At 39.9% G+C, this 15,166-nt stretch overlaps 1 protein-coding gene across 4 annotated transcripts in view; it reads right to left on the bottom strand.

Moving 5' to 3' along the window:
* The window catches only part of rasgrp3 (RAS guanyl releasing protein 3 (calcium and DAG-regulated)), a 39,531-nt gene extending 24,773 nt beyond the window's left edge, over window positions 1-14,758 (bottom strand). The window contains exons 1-6 of one of the 4 annotated variants that reach the window (XM_080869337.1): window positions 12,259-12,526; window positions 10,359-10,540; window positions 4,924-5,002; window positions 4,543-4,645; window positions 654-716; window positions 334-465 (exon numbers count right to left, since the gene is read on the bottom strand). In XM_080869337.1, coding sequence (XP_080725463.1) covers window positions 334-465; window positions 654-716; window positions 4,543-4,645; window positions 4,924-4,993 — 368 coding nt within the window. In that variant the 5' untranslated portion in view covers window positions 4,994-5,002; window positions 10,359-10,540; window positions 12,259-12,526. Of the gene's footprint in view, window positions 1-333; window positions 466-653; window positions 717-4,542; window positions 4,646-4,923; window positions 5,003-10,358; window positions 10,541-12,258; window positions 12,527-14,692 lie in introns of those variants that run through there. The other 3 variants (XM_080869336.1, XM_080869335.1, XM_080869334.1) reach the window with 3 other exon arrangements.
* Window positions 14,759-15,166: the final 408 nt, after the last annotated feature.

The following is a 15,166-nucleotide window of genomic DNA, read 5'->3' as shown; positions in this document are numbered from 1 at the left end:
CACTCGAATAAAAGCATAAGAATCAACGGAACAGTTCTTTGACATGTTTAAGCTTTAGATGTGCACTCTTTAAATCTCATGGTTGTGTGACTTAATTTGGATTATTTTATTATTTAGAACTGTAAGTCATACAGTGTAGCCTTTTGATGGTAAAAATAAAGAGCTGGAAATAACCAAAATATTGTCCCCTTTAAATAAAAAAGTTTTTATTTTATTATTATTTTATTTATTTTATTTTTAAATTTTACCCAGCCCAGATGTTACATTTTGTTAAAATTGAGTGATTATATCAAGAGTTTCTTCAGCTACATCTGTGTGCCTTTGATGTCTTACATGGTTGAGATGTCGATGAATTTGAAATGCTCCTCACAGCCAAGCTGAGCTGCCACGTCTCTGAACTCCTCTGTTATTCTAATCAGACCCAAGTCCAGGTTGAACTCTGCAGGAAATGTTACTATCCAGTACCTAAGTACACATATTTGAAATTATACATCAAATAGATAAACATGGGACGAATGCAGATTATAGTATATCCTTTATTAGTGTGTGACAGACCGGGACATTTATGACATGTAAGCCCCTTTACGATGGGTGGTATGATGCAGGAAGTTTGACTGTCTGACATGTAGGAGAATGTATGAATACCAACTTACCTCATTAAATAACAAATCTTCAGCCTGGTTCTTTGGCAGTTGTCACCGCTGCAGTTACGGTACGTGGGCTTAAGTTAAGGACATTTTTCAAGATTTAACAAAACCAGCAAATCAACAAAATAAGGAATTTGTTTGAGTACAAAAACACAGAATCGCCATCTACTTTTGGAATGGCATGTGTGAGATAGAGGTTGTTTGTTACACTCTGGACAGGTTGCCTCTAACGCAGAGAGGCAGGCAATAATTCACACCTAAGGAATTTAGAATCACCAGTTAAGCTAACCATGTGATTTTGCAAACCCAAAACTTAGCTGCTTCAAGGCAAGAGTGCTAACCAATGACTGTTTTCTATAGTCATTGGTGCTAACCATCTTGTCACTATGCTGCCCTCAAGCTTTGCCTCTAATGGATTATGCAGGACATCTCATCCAGTTACCATCAGCCTTCTGCCTGACGCCTTATTGACTTGGATTAGGAATGCAAAAGGCAAACACCTAGTAGCTCAGCGCAGTCGTGTGGTGTGTGAGAGTAAGGACCCAAGATTTCTCACTTACCACTCAAGCTTAGTGAGCTTTATTTACAGGATTGGCAAAATGGCAAAAACAGGAACGGAGGAGCTACCAAAACCTAAACTGGGGACAACTAACCAACTAACCTGAAACCATTAGGACGCAGAGTGATGACACAGAGACTGTAGGGCAGAGAGATGCAGAGATACACCGAGTAACACAGACAGAGTAACGACGAGCAAAGGCAAACACACACTATATATACACAGGCATGAACATGAGGGAACAGATGGCAACACAGCTGCAACTAATTGGGCAAGACAAGACAAGGAAGTAAAGCAGAATACACTAACATGAGACAAGACCATCTAAAAGTAAAACAGGAAATCCACAGACGAAACTCAGAGGCACACAGAACAGTGGGAACACAGAACCAAAACTAACAAAGACACATCCAGAAATCAAAGATTATTAATACCAAACAGAAAACACTGTGTTGCCGACCCAGGACATTAGTAATACTAATTTCGGTCATAAGGGTGGTACTTTAAGAGCCATATATTTTATGAGGTGGTACTCTTGTGAAAAGTTTGAGAATCACTGCTTTACTGTAAACATGACATCAAAGCTAACTGCAAGAGACAGAGTGTTGCTAAAGTGGAGTGTGCCAATACTTAGGGAGGTTTAAAGTAGAACTGAAGAAGTTTGCAGGATTGTGCATTTCTGCTCAAACTCTTTCTTAGACCAATCACTTTGATCACAACGTTTTTTCTGTGAAGTGCTCTATGGGCTGTTTTTACCCACTTTGCTGTCAGTTAGCTTTGGGGTAGCACTTAAATAGACTATTGAAAGAAAGATCTTGTGCATGTCCTTGTTAGCACAGTGAGTTTGGTGTTATATTGTTGCCTACCAACAAAACAGGCCATGTTGCAAAGTAACATAACTGTAATTTAACAAACTACTTTGTACAAGGAGAAAAGTACTGCATATATTACTTATTACTCCATTACAGGTCACCTTTCCTGCACATACATAAGAGGTGATGATTCTACAAAGTCATGTTAGAGTATACCTTCCTTCACTCCTAAGGTTTAATGTAACATGGCATATTTAAGTCAATAAGAAAGATTTTTAACAATTAGAAAACATTCCAGACATCGATTTCTGTAGCTCAGCAGGTAGAACAGGTCATTTACTAATCAGAAGGTTGGTGGTTTTGTCCTTGGCTGCTCCAATCTGGATGTCAAATATCCATTGGCAAGATACTAACCTCCAGCTGCTCTCTAATGCATCCATCAGAGTGTGAATGTGCGTGACCATTAGATGGAATGCACTTCAGTAGAAAGAGCTGATATGTGGTTAATGAGGCAAGTTATATAAAGTGCTTCTAGTTCTCAGATAGAGTAGAAAAGCGCTATATAAGAACTAGTCCATTTACTGTTACCCATCAGTTTTTCCAGGACCATACCAGCAAGGTCAAATTGCACTGCTCAGAGAAACTGCAAAAGCATGAGAACTAATTCCAGACTGTGCAGACCTCACTTAGCATGATAAATATTAAAGTTCACAACAGTGCATTTACAAAAAGACTCAATAAGTATGGCTTATTTGGAAGGGTTGCTCGGAGAAAGCATCTTCGCTCTAAAAAAAATAAACATAGACCCTCTATGCAAGCTAATCTGGAGGTTAATAGCTAACAATTACAGAGAATTATGACCTAAAGTTTGGGATGAATCTAAATGAAGATGCTCACAGCACAGGGCCTACTGCAACTCAGAACAGAGTATTCAGGAAATATTCCTGCATTATTATTTTATTTATTTAATCTCTGTTTTAGACAATGAAAAAAAGTTAAATCTTTTTCTACAGTAAGTGGACACATCCCAAAAGTGCTTTCGCTGATAAAATTTCCCCAGGCTCATCTGGGAGACTGTCAGGAGGTCCTGAAAGGAGGAGGAAGTGGAGGAGATCAGCAGGAAAACAGATATAGAGGGAAGAGAGGAAGGAGACAACAACAATGGTGTGTGTGCGTGCGTGCGTGCGTGCGTGCGCGCGCGTGCGTGCGTGTGTGTGTGTGTGTGTGTGTGTGCGTGTGTGTGTGTGTGTGTGTGTTTGTGAAAAAACTCTAAAAAAATTTAAAATAGGCTGGCATTACATCTCCATTACACACAAGGTCTGTTAGAAGTTTTAGTGAAGTTATATTGTGATGGTTACTTGTTGGGGGGTTTCTCCATGTGTCTGATTACTGGAGTAAGAAAATAAAGTCTGATCTATAACAACATAGTTAAAAAAGAAAAGGCTATGGCCGAGTCAAAGTCCAGACCTCAGCCTCAAAATGCTGTGACAAGACCTTAAGAAAGGGGTGCATAAATGAATGTCAGTGCACTGAAGCAACTTTCTAAAGACGAGTGCTCCAAAAGTCCTCCACAACTATGTAAGAGACTGAAAAGTCATAATGCCTTCAGGCATTGCAGCTAAACATGCTTCTGTAAGCTGCTTAATCATTTTTCATATCATTTGTATTTTGCCTTAGTTTGTGTTAAGTACATAAAAACACTTTTCGGGATGTATTTAAATTAATTTAGATCCTGGCAAGTTCCAGATGATTTTTTATTTCAGTATGTCCTGATACATAAGGGGCGATCGTGGCTCAAGAGTTGGGCATTCGCCTTGTAATTGGAAGGTTGCCGGATCGAGCCCCGGCTTGGACAGTCTCGGTCGTTGTGTCCTTGGGCAAGACACTTCACCCATTGCCACCGGGCGCCAGAGGCTGGCGCTACAATGTAGCGCCAGCCTCTGGCAGCTACATTGTAGCCACAGCCACCCCAGGGTGGCTGTGGCTACAATGTAGCATCCACCCATTCACCAGTGTGTGAATGGGTGGATGACTGGATGTGTAAAGCGCTATATAAATACAGGCCATTTACGTACACCCTTAGAATTGCAGTGGATGTGCTGTCTTTTCACCATGACTGTATATACTTTGGTAACAGGGTAGTTATACAAAATTGAATGAAGTTGGCGTTTGAATTTACAGCAGGTAAATAGCTGCATTACAACCATTTGTCTCTAATAGTACAACAAACCACCTACTGAGCAACTCCAAGGTCACTGATCCAAGCTAAGATCAATACCACTTATTTTACATCAATGTTCACGGCACACCAAGAGAGCAGCTGAGAGAGATGCAGCTGCTTACAGAAAGCATCAAATATCATTTAAGAGACTGTCTGGAATACCATTAACCAAATAAAAGCTTAGGTGAGATTTCCTGTAAGGTGAATGAGCCCTCCAAGCTTCAGCCAGCACTTCAATATATTGTTGGACCATTTCACTAATGTGTATGAGCAACGAGTCATGATTTCTACAAGATAGGATATATCATCAGAAGTTTTCGCGCCAGTTCAGAGGATGTAACATACCAACGGTGCATCAGCAGCACAATGCGTGGGAGGGGGTTAGCCTGCAGGTCACCACTGTCATCTGTGAAGAGCAAATCCCAAATTTCAGTCTGAATTCTTACTGCTTTCTCACTTACCTAGCTCAAAATAAAATGTTGGTGATACACTGTTTTTCTGAATACAGAATTAATGCAATTATGAAGAATTGAACAGACACCAAAAATTAGGGGTGTCCCAACACTTTTGCACAATGGTATAAATTTAGGGACTGCCTAAGTTATTCTCTGCAAATTACCACAAACTAATTGCAATGCAGTGAATAAGGGACCTTTAGGACCCCTGATGGTCTGTGTCACTCACCAAATCCATGAATGCATTCATTTAAAAGAGCATCAAGAGACGCTGCCTTCCCCAGTGTGGATGATCCCATGACGCCAAGCTGGAAGGAGGACAGAGAGTATGTCATTAGAGGGAGAGCACATCTGGTAGGACAGGAAAGAACACGCTTTAAAGAGCAATTTCTGATCAAGTGAAGAGGATGTATTGCCAGTGCTAATGCTAATCTGTACATGGCAAAGAAGGCAGGGAGTCTAATCACACTTTGCTTGCACAATAAGATCGCCTTCACTATTTGCTCACTATCCACAGAGCAGAGGCGATTCGTTTTTCCATGAAAGAGCAACAGTGGGTTTCACCAATGACCATGCCGTCCCATACGCCCGAGTCCATACAACATGATCACTCAAAGAGGAATGATTATCTCATGACAATCTATTATATCAAGCCTAGTATGAGTATTGTTTTTTAACAACAATCTATGCATTTGGGAACTGAGGAAATCAACTGATGCAAATCATTTGACTGGGTTACAGGTATGGACTGCATTTAGAAAAGTTCTAGATGTAGAACCACAAAACCACTGTTAGAGTGAAATGTGGTTTTGCATGTCTTGCTGATGAAATAAGCAAGAACTGCATTGAAAAAAAATGCCTTTGGTTTCCAACAAATATTGATCAAATCATTGATCAAAGGATACAACAGTTTTCTGGAGGGGGGAAGGGGGTTAACTCTTGTTTTATGGTTTACTGCTACTGTGTCCATTTGCATAAGACAGGCTACAAAGAGGGGTTTTTAACCTACACGAATCCTCCAAATTTCAAACAGTACATAGCTCAACTGTGCAGACGTGGAATGCTGACTGAGTGACAAATGGCCCAAACAGTCTAGTGTGCTTTTTTGTTACATATACACACTCTGATTTATAGCTCTTTATGGGTTCCACAAACTTTGGAAAAACCTGCATTCCCACATTCAGAGATTTTTGGTTGTGTTGGAGAGTGTGAGAATACCTTACTAGTTGATGCACATTCACATATTCACCTATAAAACTGAACTATAGGTAGTGACCAAAAATTTGAAGTGAGCAGTGGTAAATGAGCTTTGAAAGGTGTCTAATCTTAGCACAAGAAGCAGGGTAATGGCAGGCACTGAAAGTAGAGTAATCCCTCTCACTGAAAGTAGCCAGCTGATGTGTCTTCAGTATCTGAGAATGCCTGCTGGACATACCCTAAGCAACTCATAGGTGAGGTATTTTAGCATGCTAATGGTCAGAGCAGACCCCAGGCCAGACCTGGTTTATGTCATGAGCTCGATTCTTAGAAGGTTTGTGAAAATGACTGCTGGCTCTTTAGCTACTAAAGGCTCCAGTGTGTTCGTGTTTGTCTGGTGTTTGCTGCTGGATAAGAAGACATTTAAAATATGACATGCTGCAGTCAGGATTGAGAATTACACAAGCCAGTGCATCTACAGTTAGCACAATTAGCTGAAAAAAGCCAAAAGTGATCATTCTCTGAGGGTATAACTTAATAGTGTCACTGTAGTTTTACATGCATTTCAGAATTCACACCAAAATAGAGAGTGTGTGTCATCAATAGCATCAGGACTCTCATATACGTATCTCAAATGGCACATTTGAATGAATTCCTTTTCATTGCATAATAGCAGACTACAGCAGACACTATTTATGTGGCTTACTAAAGGTCTTTTTATTTATCACGGTAAAATGTCTTCATATAAGTAAAACAATTAAAAAGTTCTAATTTAAATTTTTCTGAATCAGTAGCTTCCTTTCTGATTCAGAAAATGTATAAATAGTTAAGGGTATTGGTAGTTTTACATCTATCAGTTATATTAGTTATTGGCAAGTTATCCAACTGTGTACACTCAGACACAGGCAAACACAGACACACAGAATGCTGATGTTGACGCAAGTCTCTGTATAAATTAGATGTTTGCAAGGGATGTCTTTTTTTGCTTCACCAAGGTGATGACATGCTTAGCCATTAACAAGGTCAGAACCACCAGAGGCCCCATCTCCCATGATGCACTGCTGATCCTTATTCAGCTGTCTAAATGACGTAGTTGGCTGCCTACGATACTGATTTTCCAAGTAGCTCGGCACCTCAACAAACCAAATCAAGTGTGACATCACTCATTAAATGTCAGAGCTTTAGTCTTGGTGTGGAAAATTCTGCCAGACGCTTTTCTTTCCAAGCTCCTTAGACTATGTGCAATATGCAAAACATAATACATGCAATGGTGTACACACATACTTATCAGGGGCTGGGTCTGTGATCCAGCACTTTCAGTTGTTTTGATCTCTTTCGTTATATGTTGAAGATAATGTGGAATGTTGGATTATTATTAATTGGCAGTGAATTTTAGTTTCACTCAGGCCTTCTGTGCTAGTTGTTATGTATTTCTTGTCCACGTGTTTCATGTTGTCAAGCCTGTGTTGTCATGTCTACGTCTCTCCAAGTTTCCTGTTTTATTTTGAAAGTCTTGTGTTTCTTAGTTCAATGTGTTTAGCTTTACTCTTCCCCTCTGATGTCATTATGTTCATTTGTGTCAGCTGTTTCCCCAGGTGTTTCCACTTCCTCTGATCACCTCCTTTGTGTATTTAGTCTGTGTGTTTCATTCAGACTCTGTCAGGTTGTGGTCGTTCCTTCATATTGCGTCAAGTTTAAGGTAATGCATGTTCATTCTCAGTTTCCTGCATGCACATGTTCTGAATTCATGTTTTTGTCACAGTAATCCTAGTTTAGTTTTTCCAGTTCAGGTTCTAGTTTAGTTTTCGCCCCGCTTGCCTTTGCTTTGTGTACTCTTATGAGCCACAACAGCCCACTTTTTGTTCAAGTCACATTTCACGCTCCATTTTCAGTCTGCATTTGCGTCTCTCTACACACAGTCAGCTTCCACTGATTGTGACACATGCTCATGTTTTCAGTGACCAGTCTGTGAACTGCTTTATAGAGATACACTTCACATCATATTACACATTCCTGCCAAATGATTTAAGTCTCTTTGGGAATGAAGTATGTGTTCATGTTCAACCCTGGATAATATGGATGGTATATTATTTATCTTTCCTGGCTTTGCTGGTGCTTGCAAAGCATTTCTCTCTATGCTGACAGCTTTGATAAATCCTTGTTCACCCAGGTGACATGAACAGGAGACTATTTGTTTCTGAAAGATCCACAAAGGTCACCAATCTGTTGTAGGGCTAACACAGAGCTGCAGACAACCATTCAAGTTCACATTCACACCTGTTTGGAATAATCGGTTGACCAAAGGACACTAATTGCATCTTTGGGCTCTTTATAATGGCTTTCAGCTCCTGATCAATATGGTGGCGTTTCCCACCAATGTGTCTTATTTTTCCGTGATGTAGCATGTTGGTAAGGTTCTGGAGTTCTTAAAGGTCTTAGTTTTTGGTGTCAGATGTATTTGCTAAGCTTTTGACTTTCTAAGCAAATGAGTAACTTTTGGGGCACTTTTTTGTCTCAGGTGGCAGAGCAGGTCACCTACTAAATGGAAGGGTCGTGGTTCGATCCTTGAGTCTGCATGCCCAAGTGTACTTGGTTAGAGGTGATTCTGTACATGTTACAAATATTTCAAATTGAGGGAGAAGTACCATCACACACCAGCCTCATCACAAATGGTTTCAATGGAAGGGTGACCGTCAGGACTGAACCAAGGAGCAAATGTGCTGAAAATCAATGTTAGCAGGATTTATGGAGTGATTAATGAAAAGTTTGCGTTTTTGGTTCAAATGGAGTGCTCACATCCGTAGAAAGGCACCACCAGCCAATTTACCTTTTACCTCTTCTTCACAAACTGGTGACAAAGTACTTTCCTACAGGTCAGGCGAGAGACACAACAGTCGGTGTCTACATCTATAAAACACAAAAGCGCTGTGCTGTTTTGGATCAGTGTTGGGGATTTTTGTACAGCACCATCAGATTTGGAGTCACTGTGCAATACCATCTGAAAAGACTCTGAGTGGCCACAAAACGCACACAATGGAGCGATATCAGTTTGGGAATGGAGAGCCTGGATCTCGTCATTGTTGAAGCAGTTTAGGCTCACCCTCACAGAGACTGGCTCCTCAAGAATGCTTGAATGCATTACTAGAACGCTTGCCTAAGAGTTCAAGCTATATTAGAATTTGTTTGCACATACTTCATTTCACCGATTTCTAATTTTCCTATTAAGAAACAAGCGTCATGATTTTTGGACGGCACTAAACAACCTCAACATATCAACTTACACTCCAGTAGACGTGAGATAAATACTGGCTAAAGTGGCATTTTATACTGATAACTTAAGAATACATAATAATAAAAAATTCTAACACGCATCACAAACATGTCTATGGAAGCACCTCTTTTTCATTCCCTGTTGAAGAGATCAAATGTGACAGTCCTCTGGGTAACTATACATTTCGAAGGTGTTGGTACACGTTTGTAGCACATACTGTGTTTGTAGGAAGCTTCCCTTAAGAACAATTTCAGTCTGGACCTGCAAATACAACACCTTGCTCAATGTCCCACAGACTCTAACAAAGTCTCTAGTCTAACACAAGCATTCAGCCTTCAACATTCACACTTCAGGCTAATTTAGTGTCCAAACCACGCATATCTTTGGAAAGTGGGAGGAAACCAGAGCCCCAAGAGGGAAACTCATGCAAACTCAGTCAGCAGTTAAACATAATTTCATAACTTCACCACAACAACAATAGCCTTTCTTTGTCACACATTGGAATAAACATGTTACCCTTTTAATCACAGCTCACTCCCTCAGCATTGGGAGGGGACACAATTGTTGGTCTTGACTTGATCTAAACTGTGCTGCGTTATGGATGTGACTCAGTGATTTAGGGTCAAAATATTCAGTAAATGCAAAAGTCTCCACAATTCAGGCATTGAGTCTTAATGCTTTCTGCTGCTAACAATATAATTCACAAAAAACAAACTGGCCATTCTGAAACTTTCAAAGTGTTCTTGTGGGCAATGTGCTGCTTTCACAATGTATCAGACATTAATGACTTGTGTGTCATGTGTTTTTTTTTTTTTTTTTGCTCCCGATTTCACAGCTTGTTACAGTCGGCGGTACCCTTTGATTTGTGCTTTTTCTCCATCCACAGTAGGTCACTGTGTATCTCTCTGGCTTTAGCACAAAATGATGCAGCCAAATGTGTAATCAAGGGACACTGTTCAGAGGCGTAATCTCACAAAAAGCGCCACCTCTGAACACACAGACGGTGCATTGCCTTAAAAACCCTGAATTGCTGAACGCTGAAGCCTAGTTCATACATAGCAAAGCCAGAGCTACTTCATGCATTTAACTGACTTTTCCCCCCCATTCTTTCATGAGTTAAACTACACGCAGTTACATTTTGTTCTTGCTACAACAGAATTTATAGGAAAGGGGGAATAAAATCTCCCAGATCTTACCTTCAAAGAGCTGAATATGAGCAACCATCCAGGCTAAAGATCAGCTTCTGTTACTGAGATAACTGCAGGCTCCTACTGACTGTCAAGCACAGAGACTCCCATGGTAGCACTTACTACGCTATGACCTCCTCCTCCTCTTAGTAAACACAGCAGCCTGGAGGAGCAGCGGTCGGCCATGTGACCTTAAACACACAAGCACAGTGATTGCACTGGAAGATTGCAATCACCGGATTTCAGTGCAGTGTTGATCTAACAAGTTAGATGTGCACTGGATTGCAGTGCACTGGAAAATGAATTATTTTGTCATATAATTCATTTTAGCATCTCAACAGACATTTCCAGTCTCCATCTGTTATAAAGCAATTTAATCTATTCTGCACTCTCACAGGTTCAAGCTGTGCAGGCTCATATGCAATTATGGCCTCTTCATCAGAGGTCACTTGCTTTTACTAAATATACCATATTATGTTGACATTTTAATAAAAATGTAAAAAAAGAAAAAAAATCAGAGTGAAGAGCAGGATGACAGTTTTCCAAAGCAATCTAAAAAAGTGTTTTGGGTTTTTTTTTTTTTTATAGTTTTAATTGATTTGTGTCATCTGGTTTCATAGCTCAACCTGCATAGCTGTGTTTGCAAATACTGTGTAATGTGCAATGCTTAAATTATCAGTCCTACTGTGGAGCGCCATGACTAAGGTCACATTCATATAGAAAGTGGTTCCCTTGTGCCGTGTCACCTTATCGGTTGGTTGGTAGTTGACATTCCAGCCTCTGGTTGTCTTTACTTCCCAGTCAAATGTCAATCAGCAGTATCCTAAGTATCCCAACTGTGTTATTTTCCCTGTTTTTACTTGAAGTCGTGGTGTCATCGACTTTCTGTAGTCTCTACATCACTGATAATCTCTAAACGTGTGAAGAGGGCTTAACATTGGTGTGTGAGAAACACTCCCCAAATTTGATTGAGTAAGATGAGTATGACTTATCTCCTTTCATTCCAGTGGTTTATTTTGGACGCTGTACAATTATGTAATCAGCAGTACTGAATGCTGCACTGCAGTGTAATAGGACAGGCCATAAGATCATTATTAACTATCACTAGTGCTGTTTCTGTGCTGTGACTCTTTTTTTTTTTTTTTTTTTTTTGTTTTTGGAAAACAATTTTTAAAAGAAGAAAACTTACATATCCTGCTAGCACAGGGATAGAGCTGAGGATGACTTAGACCTCAGAGGGATAAGTAAAGAATATCACACAGTAGCCTTAAAAGCCTGTGGCTCACAGACTGATGAGTTACTCATTTCCAGGTTTTGCCATTTAAATGCGATGTAAGTTTATAAGCGTAGAGTCTGTTTGACTATAAGTAACAATACAAGGCAGGGACAGTTCACAGAAAGGAGTGAGTTCCCTGCAGCACTCAGTAGAGGTTTCTCATTAAACCTGACACTAACTGTACTGAAAAGCTGCAGCCAGCCCAGTAACCCTATGAATAAATGCAACTGCATTAAATCTTCCAGGGACAGAGTCAGATTACCATCAGTCAAATCTGTGTGGTGGCCGTGACAGCCAATGAAAAAATTATTCTGATGAGGTGATGCATGTGTTTATGGACATACGCAGCTGGAGCACATAGAGGTTTCGAAGTGACTGGTTGCTTTTGTCATATGTTAGTCAGTCATAGTCCCGTGTAAGTTTCAGAAATGACTGTCATATTGTGTGGATATACAACGAGCTGAAGACTATAAAGACCCAGCTATGTTATCAGTATCCATCAGTCCAGCCAGGAAAATGCCATAATATGTAATTAAAGCACAATAGAGTTCACATTTCAACTCTTGATTCCTAATTTTGTAGCTCAAGTCAATTTTTAGTTTAGCTGCAGGTTTCAACACACAAACTTCTTACCTCATCTGAGACTCTGTCAGGGTCTACCAGAACATCTCATGGATCTGCCTTTTAAACATGTCCGTGAACAGATACACCTTTTAGTCTGTTCAAATGAGCATTAATATTAAAATCCACCTGGACTGAAAAGGTTGCTGCTAAAACCAGAGCAGCGCTCCAGCTGTCAGAGCTCCGTTAAAGTATCGTCCAGCCCTTTCTTCAGCTTGCTTCTCTATCTTTGTAAAGCCCTTCGTCTCAGCTGCATACAGTTATAGTGTGTATTCAACCAGCACTGATCTCAGTCTGTTTTTGTTTGTCTAAATGGCCACTAGACTTCCTTCAATTCTTTCCCAACTTAGGTTTCCTGCCTGCGTTGGTTGGTCGGGCTAAATATAGGGACCACACACGGTAAAGAGGGGGTAAAGAGCAGAGCAGGAAATCTATCACAATATGCTTTTGCGCACATTGATGTTTGCCCGTCAGTCGTGATAACTTTGTTCAGTGCATTTCACCAACTGTGTCTGGTGAAATCCGCAGTTGCAAGTTGGATGAGTTATTTTCTTTCTTTCTTTTTTATGTTTCTGAGAGTGACGTTCTACAGCACGGGTGCAGTACGCACATGTGTGATCCTGCATTGTCGCTGTGTGCCTCAGTGAGTGGGTCACCCTATCCCATATTCCACTCTAATGACGTTGTACACATTGTTTTGTCTCTCTGGGCTTCTAAAAATGTCTCCCTAAACAAAAGCAATGACTGCACATCCTGCTGCCTGGCTGGACAAAAAGAACTGAACTCCAACTTTTATTGTCTCAGACACACAATTTCAATTAAAGACTGTGCGATAACTACTGTGGGGGATGGTTAAGTCTCCTTACATTCTATTTTTCCCCCCTTTGTCTTCTTTAGGCTGCAAAGACGAGGAGGAGGACAATTTTTAACACACTTGTTTGCCTTATTAGCATGTATCTCTGTTTGTGTAATGCACTGATACAGTCAGTCCTGCTACATTTATCTAAATGTCATCACATCTGTCTAATATGTATATGCAGTCTATGCTCCACATAGGGCGTAAAGCATTTAGAGTTGATGTGCTTCACAACAAATGCACATACATATTATTTCAGGGTCTTCCTGCGGTCCTAACCTTTAAATATAACCTCTCTTCTTCCTCTCCTGGCCTGTCTCCCTTACATCTTTCTCAAATGTAAGTAAGGTTGCTCAGTTTTTTCTACACTATGTGACAACCTGCAAACAAGCAGTTTGTGTTTTTATTGATATTTGTTAAGCTGTTAGAAGTGTTGCAAAGTGTGGCCGCAGCATATAGATATCTGCACTCTGGCTTACTGCATTTGGTTTTGTCTCATTTATACCTCTAAAAGCACCAGTGATGGAAGATAACCAGTTACACCCTGACAAACTTTACTGCCTCCAGTTCAGTTGGTGAGCTAACCAGTGCATTCCTTCTTCTTAAGAATACAGCAGAATTTTGGTTAAGCTGTAGCTAAACGTTCGGTATCTTTCTGATTTATCTGATTTATTATCTCTTGTAATGGGAATGCAAAAGGTTACCACTGTCGCCTTGCAGCAAGGTTCTTGCTTGAACCCTAACTTTGGACTTTTCTTTTGCTGGATGAGAGGTAGATGAAATGCTTGCAGTGTGCATAGAATGAAATATTGTATGACTGGATAGTTACATTTGGCTGTGAGTGGTCAGTAAAGACTCAATAAGTGCTAGATAAATGCCAACCCACTTCCATTTAAGATGGTGCTCCAGTAAACAATTACCAAATTTCAACACTTGGAGCTTTTGCTTAATTTGTTGTCTAACACTGAATGAACAGACTCACCTGGCCATGAAACTGCTTATCAGTTAATTGATCAATAGTCTAATTACTATTAAGACTAGAGGTTATAAAAACTCTTGAAGAGTTTATTTTTTAAAAGGTTTTAAAGCAATTAAAAGAAATGTAAAAGTCTACACTACATCATATCTTCAATATTTCTAAGCTAAATAGCTATTTCCAAGCTGCTGATTTCTGTGTCACGTGAAGTAACGGAATATTCAATTAAATGTCTTTTTGAAATCAAAAGGACAGCTTTTAATGTGCTAGATGGAGGTCTAATGTGAAGTCACTAAGTTCCATCACAAACTACAAATAAGTGAAATAATCCAAATGGAGTCCAGATGTTTCTTTAAATCATCTGTTAAAGCAACCATGACCTGTCAGGTGCTTTGGTCATTCAAGCTCAAACTTTACCCTTGCAGAGCACAGTATGACCCCTGATTGGTGGGAAGTACTGTGTAGGAATAAAAGAAAATGTTTCAAATATGCCACATTATCCCAGAGCAAAACAATAACCTGCAATAAGACTACTTCCTAAACTAACTGCAAGCTGTATATGCGTGGTTTAAAGTAATAACCAATTATACTCACATCTTAAAATATGCACCTACCTTACTGTGAACACTGCCAGCTTACATCTGCTACAGAAATCATGATCCTATTGTTGTACTCATCAGGATAACCAGCAATATGCAGAAAACTCAAACTGCCGCAGGTTATCTTGCTACCCAAAGATTCCCCTCCCATCCTGGCTTTTTTTTTTTTTTTTCACACACTCAGTCCAGAAATAGATTCAGAATTTACTGAAAACAAAGGGTGGTGTGCAAGACAACTCTGTCTCTATCTGTACCAAGACTACTCACTGATATTTGCAGAGGGGAGGAGCAGACTTTATCTATAAGCAAAGTGAACAGATTCTTTTGTAGCTGATTCATCAGTTTTTATTTTCTATAAAGTGTCTCATTCTGGCTTTAACTCCCTTATAGGCAGACTACAGAACCACCACTGGCAGCAATAAATAATTAAAGTAATTGTTTTCTGTATGACTTTATCAGTCTTTTTCATTTGCTTAGCAGTACCTACTA

Source organism: Rhamphochromis sp. 'chilingali' (genome assembly GCF_963969265.1).
Source record: "Rhamphochromis sp. 'chilingali' genome assembly, chromosome: 20".
NCBI classification, from domain to species: Eukaryota; Metazoa; Chordata; class Actinopteri; order Cichliformes; family Cichlidae; genus Rhamphochromis; species Rhamphochromis sp. 'chilingali'.
This window is presented reverse-complemented; position numbering and strand designations above follow the sequence as displayed.